This window comes from Falco naumanni, chromosome 9 (genome assembly GCF_017639655.2).
Source record: "Falco naumanni isolate bFalNau1 chromosome 9, bFalNau1.pat, whole genome shotgun sequence".
Classification (NCBI taxonomy): Eukaryota; Metazoa; Chordata; class Aves; order Falconiformes; family Falconidae; genus Falco; species Falco naumanni.
Window position 1 is genome coordinate 23,904,995 of NC_054062.1, and position 13,705 is coordinate 23,918,699.

Here is a 13,705-nt window from a genome sequence, read left to right on the forward strand (position 1 = left end):
AGATCCACCAGCTAGCAAAAAAAAAATATTTAAAAAAAAATCACCCAGCAATATAGAAAAGATCATCTTTAATTTATGAAATGAAGAATCATTCTCAAACTTTGTTAGAAGTCACACAAATAACTTATGATTGAACCATGAAGAGCTACAGAAGCCTCACGGCAGGAATGTCTTGGTTCAAGACAGAAGGCAGCCGCGTCCTGAGGCAAGATGGCAGGTTTGTGGGCCGAGACCCGAGGGAACCTGGCACTAACAAAGAACAGCACATCCCTAAACACGCAACAGCTCTCAGAGGCTGCCTGCACACCCCCTCCTGTGGGCACGCACAGGGGCAGAGCTCTGCTTTGGCACATCTCTCCTGCCTGACCCCAAATGCGCTGCAGGAACGGGGAAGGCACTCCCTCACCTCAGGGATACCTTTGGTGACTACCTGCCCTGACAGCTCCCAGCCAAAACCGGGGAGATCAAACCACCCGCTCTCTTCCTTCGGTCCATGGCTCAGCAGCCAGATGAGGTGATCAAACTCGGGCACCCTTTCAAGCAGAGAGGAGCTGAGGTGTCTGCCTTTCCCCACAAAGGTAAAAATCTCAACGCTGTGACTACCCACCCTTTCAGACAGGCTCAGAAGAGGAACGGAAGGCACAAAAGCAAAACCTGGTGCCTCCTCCAGGCTGTGCTCTCCCCTTGCAAGAGGGGAAGGCACCAGGCTGCCTCACTTGGTCACCTGCCACGGCCCTGGGCAGGGAGGCACTTCCATCAGCTTGGTTCAGGGTTGGTTCCCTGACCTTAGCCCCGTAGCCCCAGCCAGCACAGGAGGGGGCTCAGCACAGCAGCGTGACAGTGCTGACTGGAAGAGGCTGTGTAGGGGAGAGGAGGCTTAAACACGGGCGACAGGGTGCAGATGAGATGTTCCAGCTCAAGGCTCTGAGCCCAGTTCAAGGCCATTGCCTTTCCCAGCCCAGCAACTACCCAGTCCCTCTGTAAGGCCACGAAGGAGGGAGCCTCAGCATAAAACCAGCACGGCCAGAAGACCCTGGGAACAAGAAATGCCTAAAAGCAGATTTGGTCCAAGAACCGCAGCACTGTATGTGGGAGGGGTTGTGCCAGCTACTGGGAAAGGCCTTCAGGGTCGTCACTCCTGCTCCTGCTGTCCTGCAATCGCTGCCTCGGTCACTTGGTCCCTCAGAAGCCCCCCAGACTCCACTCCCCAAAGCTGTAGGGCTCCAGCTAGGAGGAACTCCCTGTGCAGTCTCCTCCTGCCCAGGCAGAGAGGCCGACGTGTCTCTACCACACATTGCAACCCAGCACCTCCCTGCTGGGGTGAGGAGCCCTCTGCTCCCTGCGACAGGCCAGGATAAAACGTTCGTGCTCCTGTGGCCAAGCAATCTATCCCCAGCCCCTCACATGCTGAACTTCTCTGCCTTCCCCAGCAACCACCTCCTGGAATGAGTAAACATTGGCATTACAGCATTTCACAGTTGATCTGTAAACATCGGGCTTTCTCAGCCCGCCATCCCTGGTGCTTAGCCTGCAGTCCTGCACCAGCCTGGAACCAGCAACACCCCGGGGACTCAGGCACCCCCCCTAGATCGTTTTGACCTCTGGTGCTTGGCCTTGCATCAGGCTTTGGCGCTGAGCCTTCACCCTCTGGAGACGCTTCCCGTGCAAGCTGAACTGAGACCAGCTGAGGAGCTGCAGCAGCGCACATGTGATGGGTACGAAGACGAGGAGGTAAAAGCAGCCCTGTCGAAGAGTTGGCTCCAAGGCTGCGGCAGACTCTAGCTTCGGCTGGGCACTCACCACATTGCTCAAGGGGTTGCGCTGGAAGATGTCATAGCCTGGTGTCAGAGAAGAGTTTGTGAGACTGGGGACAGTGGGGATGAACCTTCCCTCATCCATTCTCTCTGAGTGACTGGCCTTGGAGATGCAGAGACTAGGCACAGCTTAGCAACTGCAAGAGCCCTCTGCACCCACCCAGGGCACAGGACATGGTGGAGGACACTGAACTCGCAAGTCTGCCCTCTCCTGCCCCACTGCTTTCCCCAGGAGCATCCTTACCTGTGTACGCACAGAGCAGCCAGGTGCCAATCAGAGGGGCAAAGGTCTGGCCCGGCTTGGTGACCAGAGCCACCATCCCAAAGAGCAGCGCTGAGGCTGCCTGCTTCCTACGGTTCAGGACTAGATCCTCATCCACCAAGTCAGTGACTACCAGGTTGAGCAACTTACAGGTCCCCTCCGTGAACACCCGGTTGCTGCAGAACAACAGGCAAAGTACAAAGAGGGACATCAAGAAATGACGGGAGTAGGTGGGAGATCAGAGAACATTGAGAACGGTTCCCTCACACTTAAAATAAGAATTTCAGAAGCCCTGGTTACAGGAGGGGAACACTGCTAGCAATAAGCTTTGTGGTACACAAGCAATGCCTTGACCTGCCACACAGACAGGCCTGGGTACAGGACATGCTGGCCCAGTGGCTAACGGGCAGCTGCAGCACACACTGGGGGCTATCACCTCAGGCAGGCTGTCGAGGAGAGGAGCTTGGCTCAGCAGCTGGGAAAGGCTGCTGCAGGCTGCTGCCAGCCCTGCTGGGTCTCTGTCCTCCTGAGCACAGCCAGCCGATTTGGCAGCGATCCATCCCATGCTTGGATGCTATGAGAGCTGGAAGCCACATGGCTTCTGTGTGACCCTAGCTACTGTTCCCTGCCTGCCACTCCTTCGTAAAACAGAGACGAGTCATTTCCCTTCCCAGGTGGCAGGGGAAGCAAGTGCTGCCTGCCTGCCTACCTGGCAATGAAGATGCAGAGCAGATACACCTGATCAGGTCCTGCCAGGAGCATGACAACACTGAGAGCCAGCTTCAGGAAGAAGAGTCCTCGCACCACAGCATAAACCCCACAGCGGCGGCAGAGGGACAGGAAGTAGAGGTTGTTGAGATGAGGGGCAATGTAGGAAACGCCTGAGAAGCAACAGAGGCACAAACAGCTTGAGGGACTTTCAGTATCCACCATGCACCCAGGACCAATACTGAGAGAGAAAACAAGGCTGGCTATTGCCAGCAGGGCTGTTGGGGACACAGTACAGAATAGCCCCCGTGCACATACAGAAGGCTGCGGCAGATTTACTCAGTGGCTTTGTGGCACAGCACACACTCTTCCTACAGAGGGAGGCCACCTTCTGTCAGCCTCGTGGGCAGGAAGGAACAAAAGACTTTGCCATTGTCACGCAAGGACTGCAACTCAGCCCTGGAGGAGAAATAAGAGGGACAGGACAGTGTGACCAGACCTGGCCCACATAGAACCCTCCCAGGGTAATTCTAGGACCACTGCCCACGTATCTGTGGCAGCCCAGAAATGGTCACAGCGGGAAAGGGATTAGATTCAGGGCTGCGTTCTCTGCTGCATCCTGGGGACACTATCTGGCAGCCACTAATGCTCAGAGCAATACCTCCATGGAGTCTAGGCCAGAGTCCAGCACACTGGTCTTGCCTTCACTAGAAAAGGCTCCAGGTTACTGCTGTGCCCAGGAAGGATGACTTGGAGGTCCCAGGGAAGCATGTGGGGTGCGTGCATGTGTGAATCTTACAGCCCAGAGACCAACATGTGAGCACACTTCTCACCAGACAGAGTTTGGGAAAAGTGAATCAAGACTCAGGCCAGGTCCTAACCCAGCTGCTCCCTCCAGTCCCACCTGAGACTCACCAAGCAGGAAGGATCCAGTCGAGACAGATATCTGGTCTGACAGCAGGTGCTCCAGGAACAGAGGGAAGAAGTTGCTGTTAAAGTGGCAGTGAAAAACCTGTGAAGGCAGCATGCAGATGAGCTGGTCAGCAGAACAGCAGTAAGAGAGAACAGAAAAAGCTAACAGCCCTCTGGGCTCTGTTATCCTAAGAGCCCTGTGCCAGGGGACCATGCAGGGCGGGTCTGGGGTACTTCAGCAGAGCAAGAGCTTGGCTGCGGAGATCACAACACTGTAGGCTGAGACTGCAAAGCTGCAACACCACCAGCTATGCCCACTGCGTGCCTGGAGTCAGTACTGCTTCCCAGCTGCCCAGGCACCTGCTCAGCACACCGTGCTGCTGGCGCAGGCAGGGCAAGGAGGTGACAGCAGTGACCACAAAGGCTTGGAGGAGACAGTGGCACAGCAGGAGGGAGAAGGCAGCTGTCTGAGGACACGGATAAGGCAAACAAAAAGCCCTGAACGCAAAGATGCAGATGAGCATCAAAAGCCTGCCTGAGGGGAACTGAGGGATCCCCAGAGAGATGAGAGTTGTGACTGCAGCGCACAATGCTGGGCAGGTTGCCGGCATTTGGTAGTAATCACTGAAAAGGATGAAGAACAGAAATGGCAAAAGCTAGCTGGGAGGTGGATCCAGCTGGACAGTGAGAACAGTGATGTGAGCCTCAGGAAAGCAGAACGGAGGAGCCTGTGCTGACAGCCACGCCAGCAAACTGCACTCCTGAACTCGCTCCCACCATGAGGTCAGGCCTTGCGCTTCTGCACCCCAGATGGGCTGCACAGAGCTCAGCCAGGCCCCATAATCCAGCCTACGCTGCAGACAGAGGAAGGAGCACCCCACAGCTTAGGAAGTATCCTTGAGTCACAAGCAGGGAGAGTGGCTACCAGCTGCTGAATCAGCCAGCATGTGCAGGAGGCTCCAAGAAGGAAGTGGGTGCTGGACACACCTCTGCCCTTCCTGGGGAACTCACATACTGCTGAATCGCCAGAACAGCCAGAGCCAGTGCTCACCCTCTGAATCACATCACTGCTGTGCCTACCTGGATGAGGTTCATGCAGACAAACCAGAGGAAGTTGCGGTGACGGGAGAGCTGCTGGAGATACTCTGCTAGGGTGATCCTCTTCTCCTGGGGGACAGAGAGTTTCTCAATGCACAGCCTAAACAGAGAGCAGGGGAAAAAAAAAGCAACCGTAAATCCCTCACACCAAGCAGCAGAGCCCCCAGCTCTCCCTGTATAGATGTAGAGCTGTCTCCTCTCAGCTCCCATCCCAACCTTCCCCCTCCCTGGGCCAAGTCAAACCAGCAGAATCTACAACATTTGCTTATTGCTAGCAAGAAGAACAGGCAACAGGTCTTCCAAAGAACGTCTTTCTTCCGAATCCAAAATTTGGATTTCTGTCCATAAAAGCATTCTCCTCTCATTAGCCATTTCACTACGCATATGCTCCCCTCTCAGATCCCGTGGTTAGCTCACCTGGCACATCTCATGAGGATCTGCTGTGTTACTACAGCACAATGCTGGCAGCTCATAACAAGAGACAAGTGAGGCAGCCCAAGGAAAAGCAAGAGAGCTGAACGGGGAAAACCAGCTGCATCGTGGCCTACCAACAGCCCAACCACTATCAGGTAGCTAAAGCGAGCAAGAGGGTAAGAGACATTCGTTTGTCCAACTCCATAGGAAATGGGCAGCAAGGTGGTCTCATGCTCAAGCAGGAATGCTTTCATAAGCTGTTTCTGACATTTTGCCACTCACAGGCCTCACTGGGTGCTCTAGATATTAACTCATTTCATGTTCCAAACACTGGATGGCCACACAGCAGGTCAGGGCTCTGCCTCCAGTTTGGGCCAGGGGTGTCACAATACAGTTTTGTCCTATTCTCAGAGGGCCTTAGAAGCCAGTGTGACAGAGGCGATTCTGAAAAGTGTATCAACAGACAAGAACCACAGATGATTAGCAAAAGTCTGCCTCGTCCTGGATCTTCCCACACATTTAGTTTGCCGCGGTGCATAACAGAACTCTACAGATCTATGCCAGGCGTTTGGCCCTGGTGCAGAACTGGTGACACTTACTCTTTTAGGGTTGATTCCTCATCCCATTTCACTTTCCCATCAGCCTCAAACCGCTGGCGGAGCAGCTGTGTGGACAGGGTAAAACCAGTGATGGAGCAGAGGGCCAGCACGATGCAAAATATGCGAAAGGAAAAGAAGTCCTCTTTGTTCCACACTGCGTAGGACATGAAGACAGAGAGGGAGCCTATGGCACTGAAGAGGGAGCAGTAGAAGTTGAGGCTAGTCCTGTCTTTTGCTGAAACAGCCAGGTCTGCGAGCAAGGCGTTGTGATGGAGGTCAACCATGGTGAGAAAGCTGTCGTACATGCAAAGGCAAAGAAGGAACTGCAAACCGGGATGAGCCCAGGCAACCCAGAAAGCCAGGAAAGAGATGGCAAAGAGGGGGCCATTGTGGCTTAGCACTCTGAGCCTCTTCAGAACTACTTTGGGGGAGGAAATCTCTGCTCCTGGCCTGCAACAGAAGACAAAAACTTCAGACACCTGGAAAAAACCCTGCATGTATTCTCCCTCTCAAGGAAGTCTTGTAAGTGGCGTACACATAAACGCAGCTTTTGCTCATGCAACAAGCACCCACATCAGGTATCTTCTCAGCTAATATGTGACTACACTGTAACTATGTGTTTAAGAAGGCCAAAAAACACGAAGAGATTTTTTGCTCTCCAGAGCAAGTCTCTTCCTGATAGTGCTGCACTGCCTGTGCTTTGCACAATACAAATTATTTCAATGAGTACTTGAAGTTTTCACTAGTTGCAGGAAGCCACACCGTGATTTCCATTAAAAGCCTGACATAAATACATGAGAAATGCTAATGGCCAACAGTCATCCATGACCCAAGGAGTTTGGGAACAACTGGTCTGAGGCATTCCACATAGAAAAAATTGTCTTTTCCCCCCCTGTGTCTCCCAAACGATGTACAGACACTCTCCAACACCCCACGAAGAGGCTTGCTCATACAGCAGGGTCTTGAGATTTCAGACACCCATATTTTAGGTTCTGTACCACTCATGATGTTAAGGATTAGGGTCATGTCAACCGGATAGATGTGTGACTTCCTTTACACAGCCAGGTACTGAAATAACATGCAAAGAGCACTGAACTTCAAAGAGAGGTATTTAAGAGTTCCGTGCCCCAGAAACCATTCTCACACTATCATTTTAAAGCTGCCAATTTCACAACCTCTCCCCCAGAGACTAAACAACTTCCCAGCCTCTACTGGAAGTGGAATTTAACTTACTGCTGTGCGCTAAGGAACACTCGGTCACTCAGCCAGCCAAACAGAGGGTCATTGAGGCTGTTCCAGATCAGAAACACTGTCTGGGAAAGAAAGCAGGACAGTGAAACAAATCACAGGACAAGTCCCACAAAGACACGGTTCTGTTACTGAAGCAAGCAGTGTTGAGCTGACATGGTGAACCAGCAGGAACCACCCCAGCACACCTTCCCTGTCCCACCACTGTTCTAGGACTCCTCTGTCTGGAGCAACTGTCATATTAACACAAGGCCAGTGGTTTTCCCTGCTTGTGAAACACCCCAACACCCCCAGAGGAAAGGCAGTCTTAAGAACAAAGTCTCTGGGGCTTCTCTCCTACTTTGTTCTATCTTTATACAAGCAGGCAAAACTGAAAAGCCCAAGGTAACACTCAGAAGGCTCCCCCCTTGCTCCCTCTCCAAAGGGGAATGCTGCTGTTAAAACTAACACTCTTCACACTTCTGGCAAGGAGCAGTCTTGGTTTCACAATTACTTACTCAAGAGGGCAAAGGCCTATGGAAAAGACTAACCTCTCCTATCCAAAAGGACAGTTTATCAATCTTGTAAACAGAGACAAAGGTGTCCACGTAGTACAGGAGGAACACGTTGTGCAAAATGGAAACAAACAGCGACAGGGACCCGTAGATCACTGCAGTGGGCCAATGAAAAAGACAAGCCAACAGCCGCAACCCCATGTTGGTGCAGTCGGTGTTCAGCTCTCTTGATCACCTCCATGTCAGATGGGATGTCTTCTCCCAACACCTGCTACATCTTTGTTGGGGCCAATCCATTGTTGCTCCTGCAGAAGAGAAAAAACAAAATGAAACCAGGTTCAGTTTCTTGAATGAACTAAAGTTGAATCAAATTAATTGGTAAATCTTTGCCTGCAGAGATCAGAATTCACATTGCTTTGAGGAGCTGTTCAAAAGTAGATTGGAGGGGATTTAAGAGAAAGACTGTCTGCTGCACTAAAGGTGTTTCATTAAGCCGAGGCCAGGCTGCGGCTCCCAGGGTACAGGAGTCCCTGATGAGCACGTTGCCCTGTCCTTTACCCTGTAATGTTCTTTGTTATCCAGCAAGCAGCCAATTAGCTCCTTACAGCTCTTTAAAGGCAAGGTCACAGGAGGAATCCAGCTAGACAGCTGTAAACAAAGTAGCCTTCAGAAAACACACCTAGTCACTGACATTTTTAGGTAGCGGTGTAAATTTTTAGGCAAATAAGAATGACAACAGCTGTGATGTAATCCCACACGTGCATACTGCTTTCCCCAGGCAGTCACAGCTGAGCACACCTGGGGCTCAGACAGCAGTTATTTATGGCAAGCAGTGTTGCTGCTTTGTGGCATGAAGAGTCATGACCAGAACATGATGGCATGCAATAGACATGCTGCCATCGTGCGATAAAGGCAACTCAGCAGCTCTTCAGCTCGTCTTGGTGCAGCTTGAATTTTAGGATCAAGTCTCTGAAATAAAGATGCTTTGGTCTGGACAGCGATACGTATGGAAAGAAAACAAGCGGAAACATCAGCCTGGTAGCAGAACAAGTTGCTGTATGTTCACAAGGGGCTGAGGTGTGAGGGGAGGACTCCTCACAACAGCACTGACTGGAGATCCCAGCCAGGAGGCAGGACCACCATCCTTCCACAATGCACTCTATAGTGCCTTTCAGGCTGAGCCCCCTCTCACACACAAGTTGCTACAAAGGCAAAACACAAGGCACCTCTTCAGAGGCACTCAAGTATCTGGTGAGATGTTAAGGGTTCTTAAATCAGTGTAAGTCAGCTTCTCCAGCCCGTGCCATCATAAGAAAGCTTGTTCACAGCATATGCGTGACGGGTGACAACAAGATCGCTATCTTAACACTCAAATGCAAGATAAAGCGTGGGAAGTCACTCCCATTTCAGTCCTCCAGGGTCCCGCACTCACCCAACTCAGACGCATCGTGGGGACTTCACCAGGCAGGATAAGAATGAGCACAGCAGAAACGGGAAACTACGCACCAAGCCAGCCTCCTCCGGCTTGCAACATCAGCTACACCAAGTCCAAGCTGAAGATCAAGGGGGAGAATAATCAACTGGGTACGAAACCTGATGAAACACCAGTCCCATTCAGCATTTCCCAGAAGCCGTGAGTCTGACCACTTCTAGGCAAGATTAGAAAAACAAAAATAACTGTCTGCTCTGCCTAGCCCAAGGAATTCCTTGTAAAAGAGCTGGAACAGCATTTGTTCCAATCAATTACATCACTGGATTGAAACTGCACATCGGCTCCACTCCCAGCCAAAGCACTAGACCTCAACTGGATCCAACTGCAGAGCCCTTGTGGAGCTAAGCATTCTGCATCCGCACCATGCCAAACCCCACAGCCAAATAAAAGGAAGACACTGCTCAGAGAGGAATTCAGCCAGACAATGAACTTCCATAGGTGTAATTGAAGACAGACAAGCCTCAAAGGGAAATCGCATGTTGTATGGTCATGAATTGAAAAGGAATCAAGAATTTGTGATGTGTAAAGATAAAGGTTAAGAAGAAGGGAGAGCTAAGCCAACTGACCCACGGATGAGTCCTCTGTCTCTCACCAAGAGCCTTCTACAGAGGACTGGATCAAGGTCAGACGAAGCCACCAGAGTGCTGGGCACCCTCGTGCATGGGATGGAGAACAAGCAGACAGCACCATTTTGCACCACATGAAACCTCAGCGTATCCAGACCTTGACCACTGCGTGCACACCTAACCTCACTACAAACTTCCCAAGACACAGAAATGAGGTAGACCACAGAAGGGCAGCTAACCTGAGCAAGGGACTGGGGCAGCTGCCTGCTAAGGAAAGACTAAACAGCTGGGACTCTTCACGCAGAGAGGAAAGGCACGTGAAGGGGGACACGAGCGAGGTGCCCTGCTAGGGCAATTCTTAACCTGGAGTTGACTTTGCTACCCAAAGCCTATTTGAAAGCAAAGCCTGCTCAGGGCTTGGTCCTTAGCGCTGCACTTTACACTGTACCCATCCAAACGATGCTTCACTCTGCACACGTTGCACAAACCACAGCTGAAGTTTCCAGAGACACCTCATCATTTATATGCCGAAGCGCTGTTTAAAGAAGGTGCAGTTCCACTTCCTCCTTCTCCCTTGTCACTCCCTCACAGATGTGCAACCCTTCCAGCCAGCTGACATTTCTAAGTGATTTCACTTTGCTGGGATAATGGTTAGGTCATTTTATATATATTTTCTCTCCCCTCCCCATCTGCAAATGCGCAGATGAAAAGAAAAAAAATCACAGCTGTCCATAAAAAGTAGATTTTGCTTCTACATCCAAAGCTCTGCCGTTATTTAAGCTTGCCACACTGGTATTTTCATAACCTTTTCCTTGGGATGGAGAATTACTCATGGAGTATGTCAGAACTTGTCAACATTAGGCTTTAAGTAGTAATGGGAAAATGAGCTGCAGGAGGGAATAGCTATCATTCATTCATGCTGAACTTCTAACGCACAGTCATAAAGCAACAAGCTCATAAATTAGAAAGCAACTAGCCTTTATTTGAGAAACTTCCACCTCCGCATATGACATCTGGCTTCTGACAGTGACGTTTGCAGATCGTATCTTTTTGAGAAGGACGTTTGAATACTGGCTACCAGGAAAGCACTGCTTTTGTTTGAGAGTGCTGGCGTATAGTGCCTGGAAGCACACCACAGTTTGGGGCTCGCACATCTGCTCTAACTTCCTAGCCAGCTCACAGCTGGATTCACCAGTCACTGTGTCCCATGGCAATTCAGCAACCCTCTGGCCTTACAACAAAGCTGAAGTCAGTTGTACTGAGTTAGCAGCAGAGCCATATATGTGAGTCTTGGCCTGAGCCAGTCTTTTAAGCAGGGCCAGATGATTCCTATATGCAGAAGTTGCCATCCAGGAACCTGAAACAGGCATCTGCAGACATGACTGCAGTAACTGGATGACTCTCCCGTCCATTCTCCACTGTGTGGGTAATGCAAGCTGGAATATCCCAAGTAATAGTTCAGGATACGTCTAAGTTTGCTCCAGTCGTGACTACACTGCCTCTGCTACATGTTATGGATTTTCAGTGGCTTACTAGCTAAAGTAGAGGGCCAGACAGATACACCAGCACTGTGTCTCTGCATCTGCAACACAATAAATCCATCAGCTGGATCAACCACCCAAGAGGGGACTATTTCTACACATTTGTCATGGCCAGACAGGACTGGGCTGCTGGCAGTCCAGACTCCTTCACAGGGAAGCTGGGCTGGAGCTGCACCCATGAAAGAGCTGATGCCCCATGACCCAGCATAGCACAGCACCTGATGCTGGGCACGTCAATTTCTCCCAGACCCTGTAAGTGACATTCTCAGCCAGCAGAAAGTCATGGATGTCTTCTCTGGCCACACTTACCTGTCAGTGACAAGTCTGTTTTGTGGGCACAAACCAGGTTCTGCACACTCCTTCCCACCCCACACATGGTATCCCAGGAGGCCTCCAAAGCACAGACACCTCAGAGGGTCCTGACACCACGGAGCTACTTAAGATTCTGGCAGGACTCTGTTCAGTAAAAAGTGGAATCCCCCCACAGAGCTATTTCAGTGAACCAGAGTGAAAAGTCTCCCCTTAAACAAAACAAAGTCTCAAAATCCTATTCCTATCACAGGAAAGCTCCTACCTAGACACATAATCCACAAAATTTAGGCTCCTCTGACCAAAATTGGATCCTGTGCGCTCTCTTAGAGGTAAATATCTCTCCAAGACTCAGTTTTTCCACCATACTACTGAAATCCTAATGCCATGTTTCCTCAGATAAATCCACTTGCTAACGGAGAGTCTCGAGGGAACACCACACACCATCCCACGTGAAACATTAACAAACTCTCCAACAGCAGACTCCCAGGAGCCTGGTATCTGAACAGTAAAGCAATGAAGCCTTTGAAAACCCGATACCACCTGGATCAGGCAAGGAAACACACCACTTCGAGGAGGCCATGAGGGCGTTTCCCGGTATTGTTTACCAATCCAACAATCACAGATGTCTCAGCATTATAAGAGGTTTGGTAACACCCTTCTTATTACAGGCAATCAGGTGCTTCCGTCACTCCTGCAGAGTTCACACACATAAACAGAACTGCCACATATACAGCAATTAATATCTTGAACCAGCTGGTAGTTTCTGTGGAGCTGTGTTCCAGCTGAGCAATCTTGTTAAATCAGATCTCATTCCCTAATGAGATTACAAGGTTCGTTAATAGAGGTAACGAGGTAGATCTCATAGTCTTGGAACTTGGTAAGGCATTTAACTTAACAGACGTGACACCCCTTTTCTAAGCAATTCATCGTTTTACAGTGTAAGGAATGTATTAAAAAATTGGTTCTCCATGATGCTACTGTCAATATAAACTCTAATCCTGTAGTGAACTTCACAGCCCTGGTATGGGAACCATTGCCAGGTAATTCTGGCCTCAAATTATAGATTTGGAAGTATATATGAAACCCTTATTGAAAACAACCAGCAAGAGTGGAACCACAGAAGCTAGAAGGTGGGATTACTACACAGATACTACCTGTTCTTGTTAAGCCTTAATAGGAAGCACCCGGTGAGAAGCACTTACTACTCTGCCAAAGTACAGCAACTGGGAGTTTCGCTACACCTCTCCATCTTCTCACCAGGGAGACTTTTCACCTACAAACCCTTCCCCAGCGCCCCTGCTTCAGCCACAAGCCCACACGCTGCTAACCGAAGGGCTGAAGGAAGCCCAGCTCCCAAGGCCACCAGAGAGCTCTGTGGCGTTTCAGCTTGAAGAGCACAGCGCCAGGTCACAGCCAGAGCCCCTGGCGTCCCGTGTGCGGGAGGGCACGCAGGGCGCCCGGCCATGCCTGCCAAGCGAGGCCAGAGCTGGGGACGCCGCTTGCCCGGGCACTGAGAGGACAAGCCCAAGCAGAGGTGCCACCCCCGTCCGCAGGGTCCCTCCGTGTTAAGGGGAAGCCTAACAGCCCCAAGAGGCAGGGGCAGCCAGGCAGGGGCACTGCCACCCTTTCGCGGCGGCGGAGAGCCTGCTTGGGGTTGTGCTGTGAGGTGACAGGAAGGTGTGACAGGGACATGGCGACCACGGCTCCGCTCCACACCTCCAGGCAGGGTGGGGCAGTACCAGGGCCCCCTCTCAGGGTCCCGGCGCCAGACCCCGACCCGCTCCAGAGAGGGCGAGAGACGCAGAGGCCACGGCTCACGGGCAGGGACAGCAGGGAGGGAGGGACGGATGGCACCCCCCGGGCCCGCGCGGGCCCGTCCGGAGTGCCGGGGGGAGGCACACGCCAGAGCTCTACCAGTGCCGGAGGGGGCGAACCCCGCACGGGCGGCCCACGCTGCGGGGGTGGATCCCCACCCCACCCGGGCGGCCCCGCTGCGCTGAGGGAGGGGCTCCCCCATCCCGCCCGGGCGGCCCTGCTGCAGGCAGGGAGACAAACCCGGGCCGGCACCGGGGCGGCAGAGGCACGGCACGGCGCCGCACCCGTCCCCTCAGCGCCTCCTACCTGCGTCCGTTACCGGCGCTGCCCTCCCCGCTCCGCCGCCGAACGGCACGTCTGCGCACGCGCACCTAGCGGCCTCCCGACCCCGCCCCGCGGCCATCTTGCGTCCTGGCAAGCGAAGCCGCCC

At 52.0% G+C, this 13,705-nt stretch overlaps 1 protein-coding gene across 2 annotated transcripts; it reads right to left on the bottom strand.

Moving 5' to 3' along the window:
• Positions 1–51: 51 nt before the first annotated feature.
• Positions 52–13,660, bottom strand: MFSD13A (major facilitator superfamily domain containing 13A). 2 transcript variants are annotated; one of them, XM_040606095.1, is made up of 10 exons: positions 13,582–13,652; positions 8,982–9,102; positions 7,586–7,854; positions 7,041–7,120; positions 5,808–6,257; positions 4,777–4,894; positions 3,700–3,796; positions 2,786–2,957; positions 2,059–2,252; positions 52–1,838 (listed from the first exon to the last, which is right to left on the bottom strand). In XM_040606095.1, exons 3-10 carry the CDS (start codon positions 7,748–7,750, stop codon positions 1,585–1,587), a joined length of 1,530 nt encoding a protein of 509 aa, XP_040462029.1. In that variant the 5' UTR covers positions 7,751–7,854; positions 8,982–9,102; positions 13,582–13,652; the 3' UTR covers positions 52–1,584. The 2 variants fall into 2 exon arrangements, with proteins under 2 accessions (XP_040462029.1, XP_040462030.1); XM_040606096.1 differs by lacking the exon at positions 8,982–9,102 and having other exon boundaries at positions 13,582–13,660.
• Positions 13,661–13,705: the final 45 nt, after the last annotated feature.

Coding starts and splice junctions, on each gene's coding strand:
- MFSD13A (XM_040606096.1), bottom strand. CDS start 7,750: ATGGGGTTGCGGCTGTTGGCTTGTCTTTTTCATTGGCCCACTGCAGTG. Junction 6,258..7,040: donor GTGTTCCTTAGCGCACAGCA/GTAAGTTAAATT, acceptor CTTCTGTTGCAG/GCCAGGAGCAGAGATTTCCT. Junction 4,895..5,807: donor GAGGAATCAACCCTAAAAGA/GTAAGTGTCACC, acceptor CTCTCTGTTTAG/GCTGTGCATTGAGAAACTCT.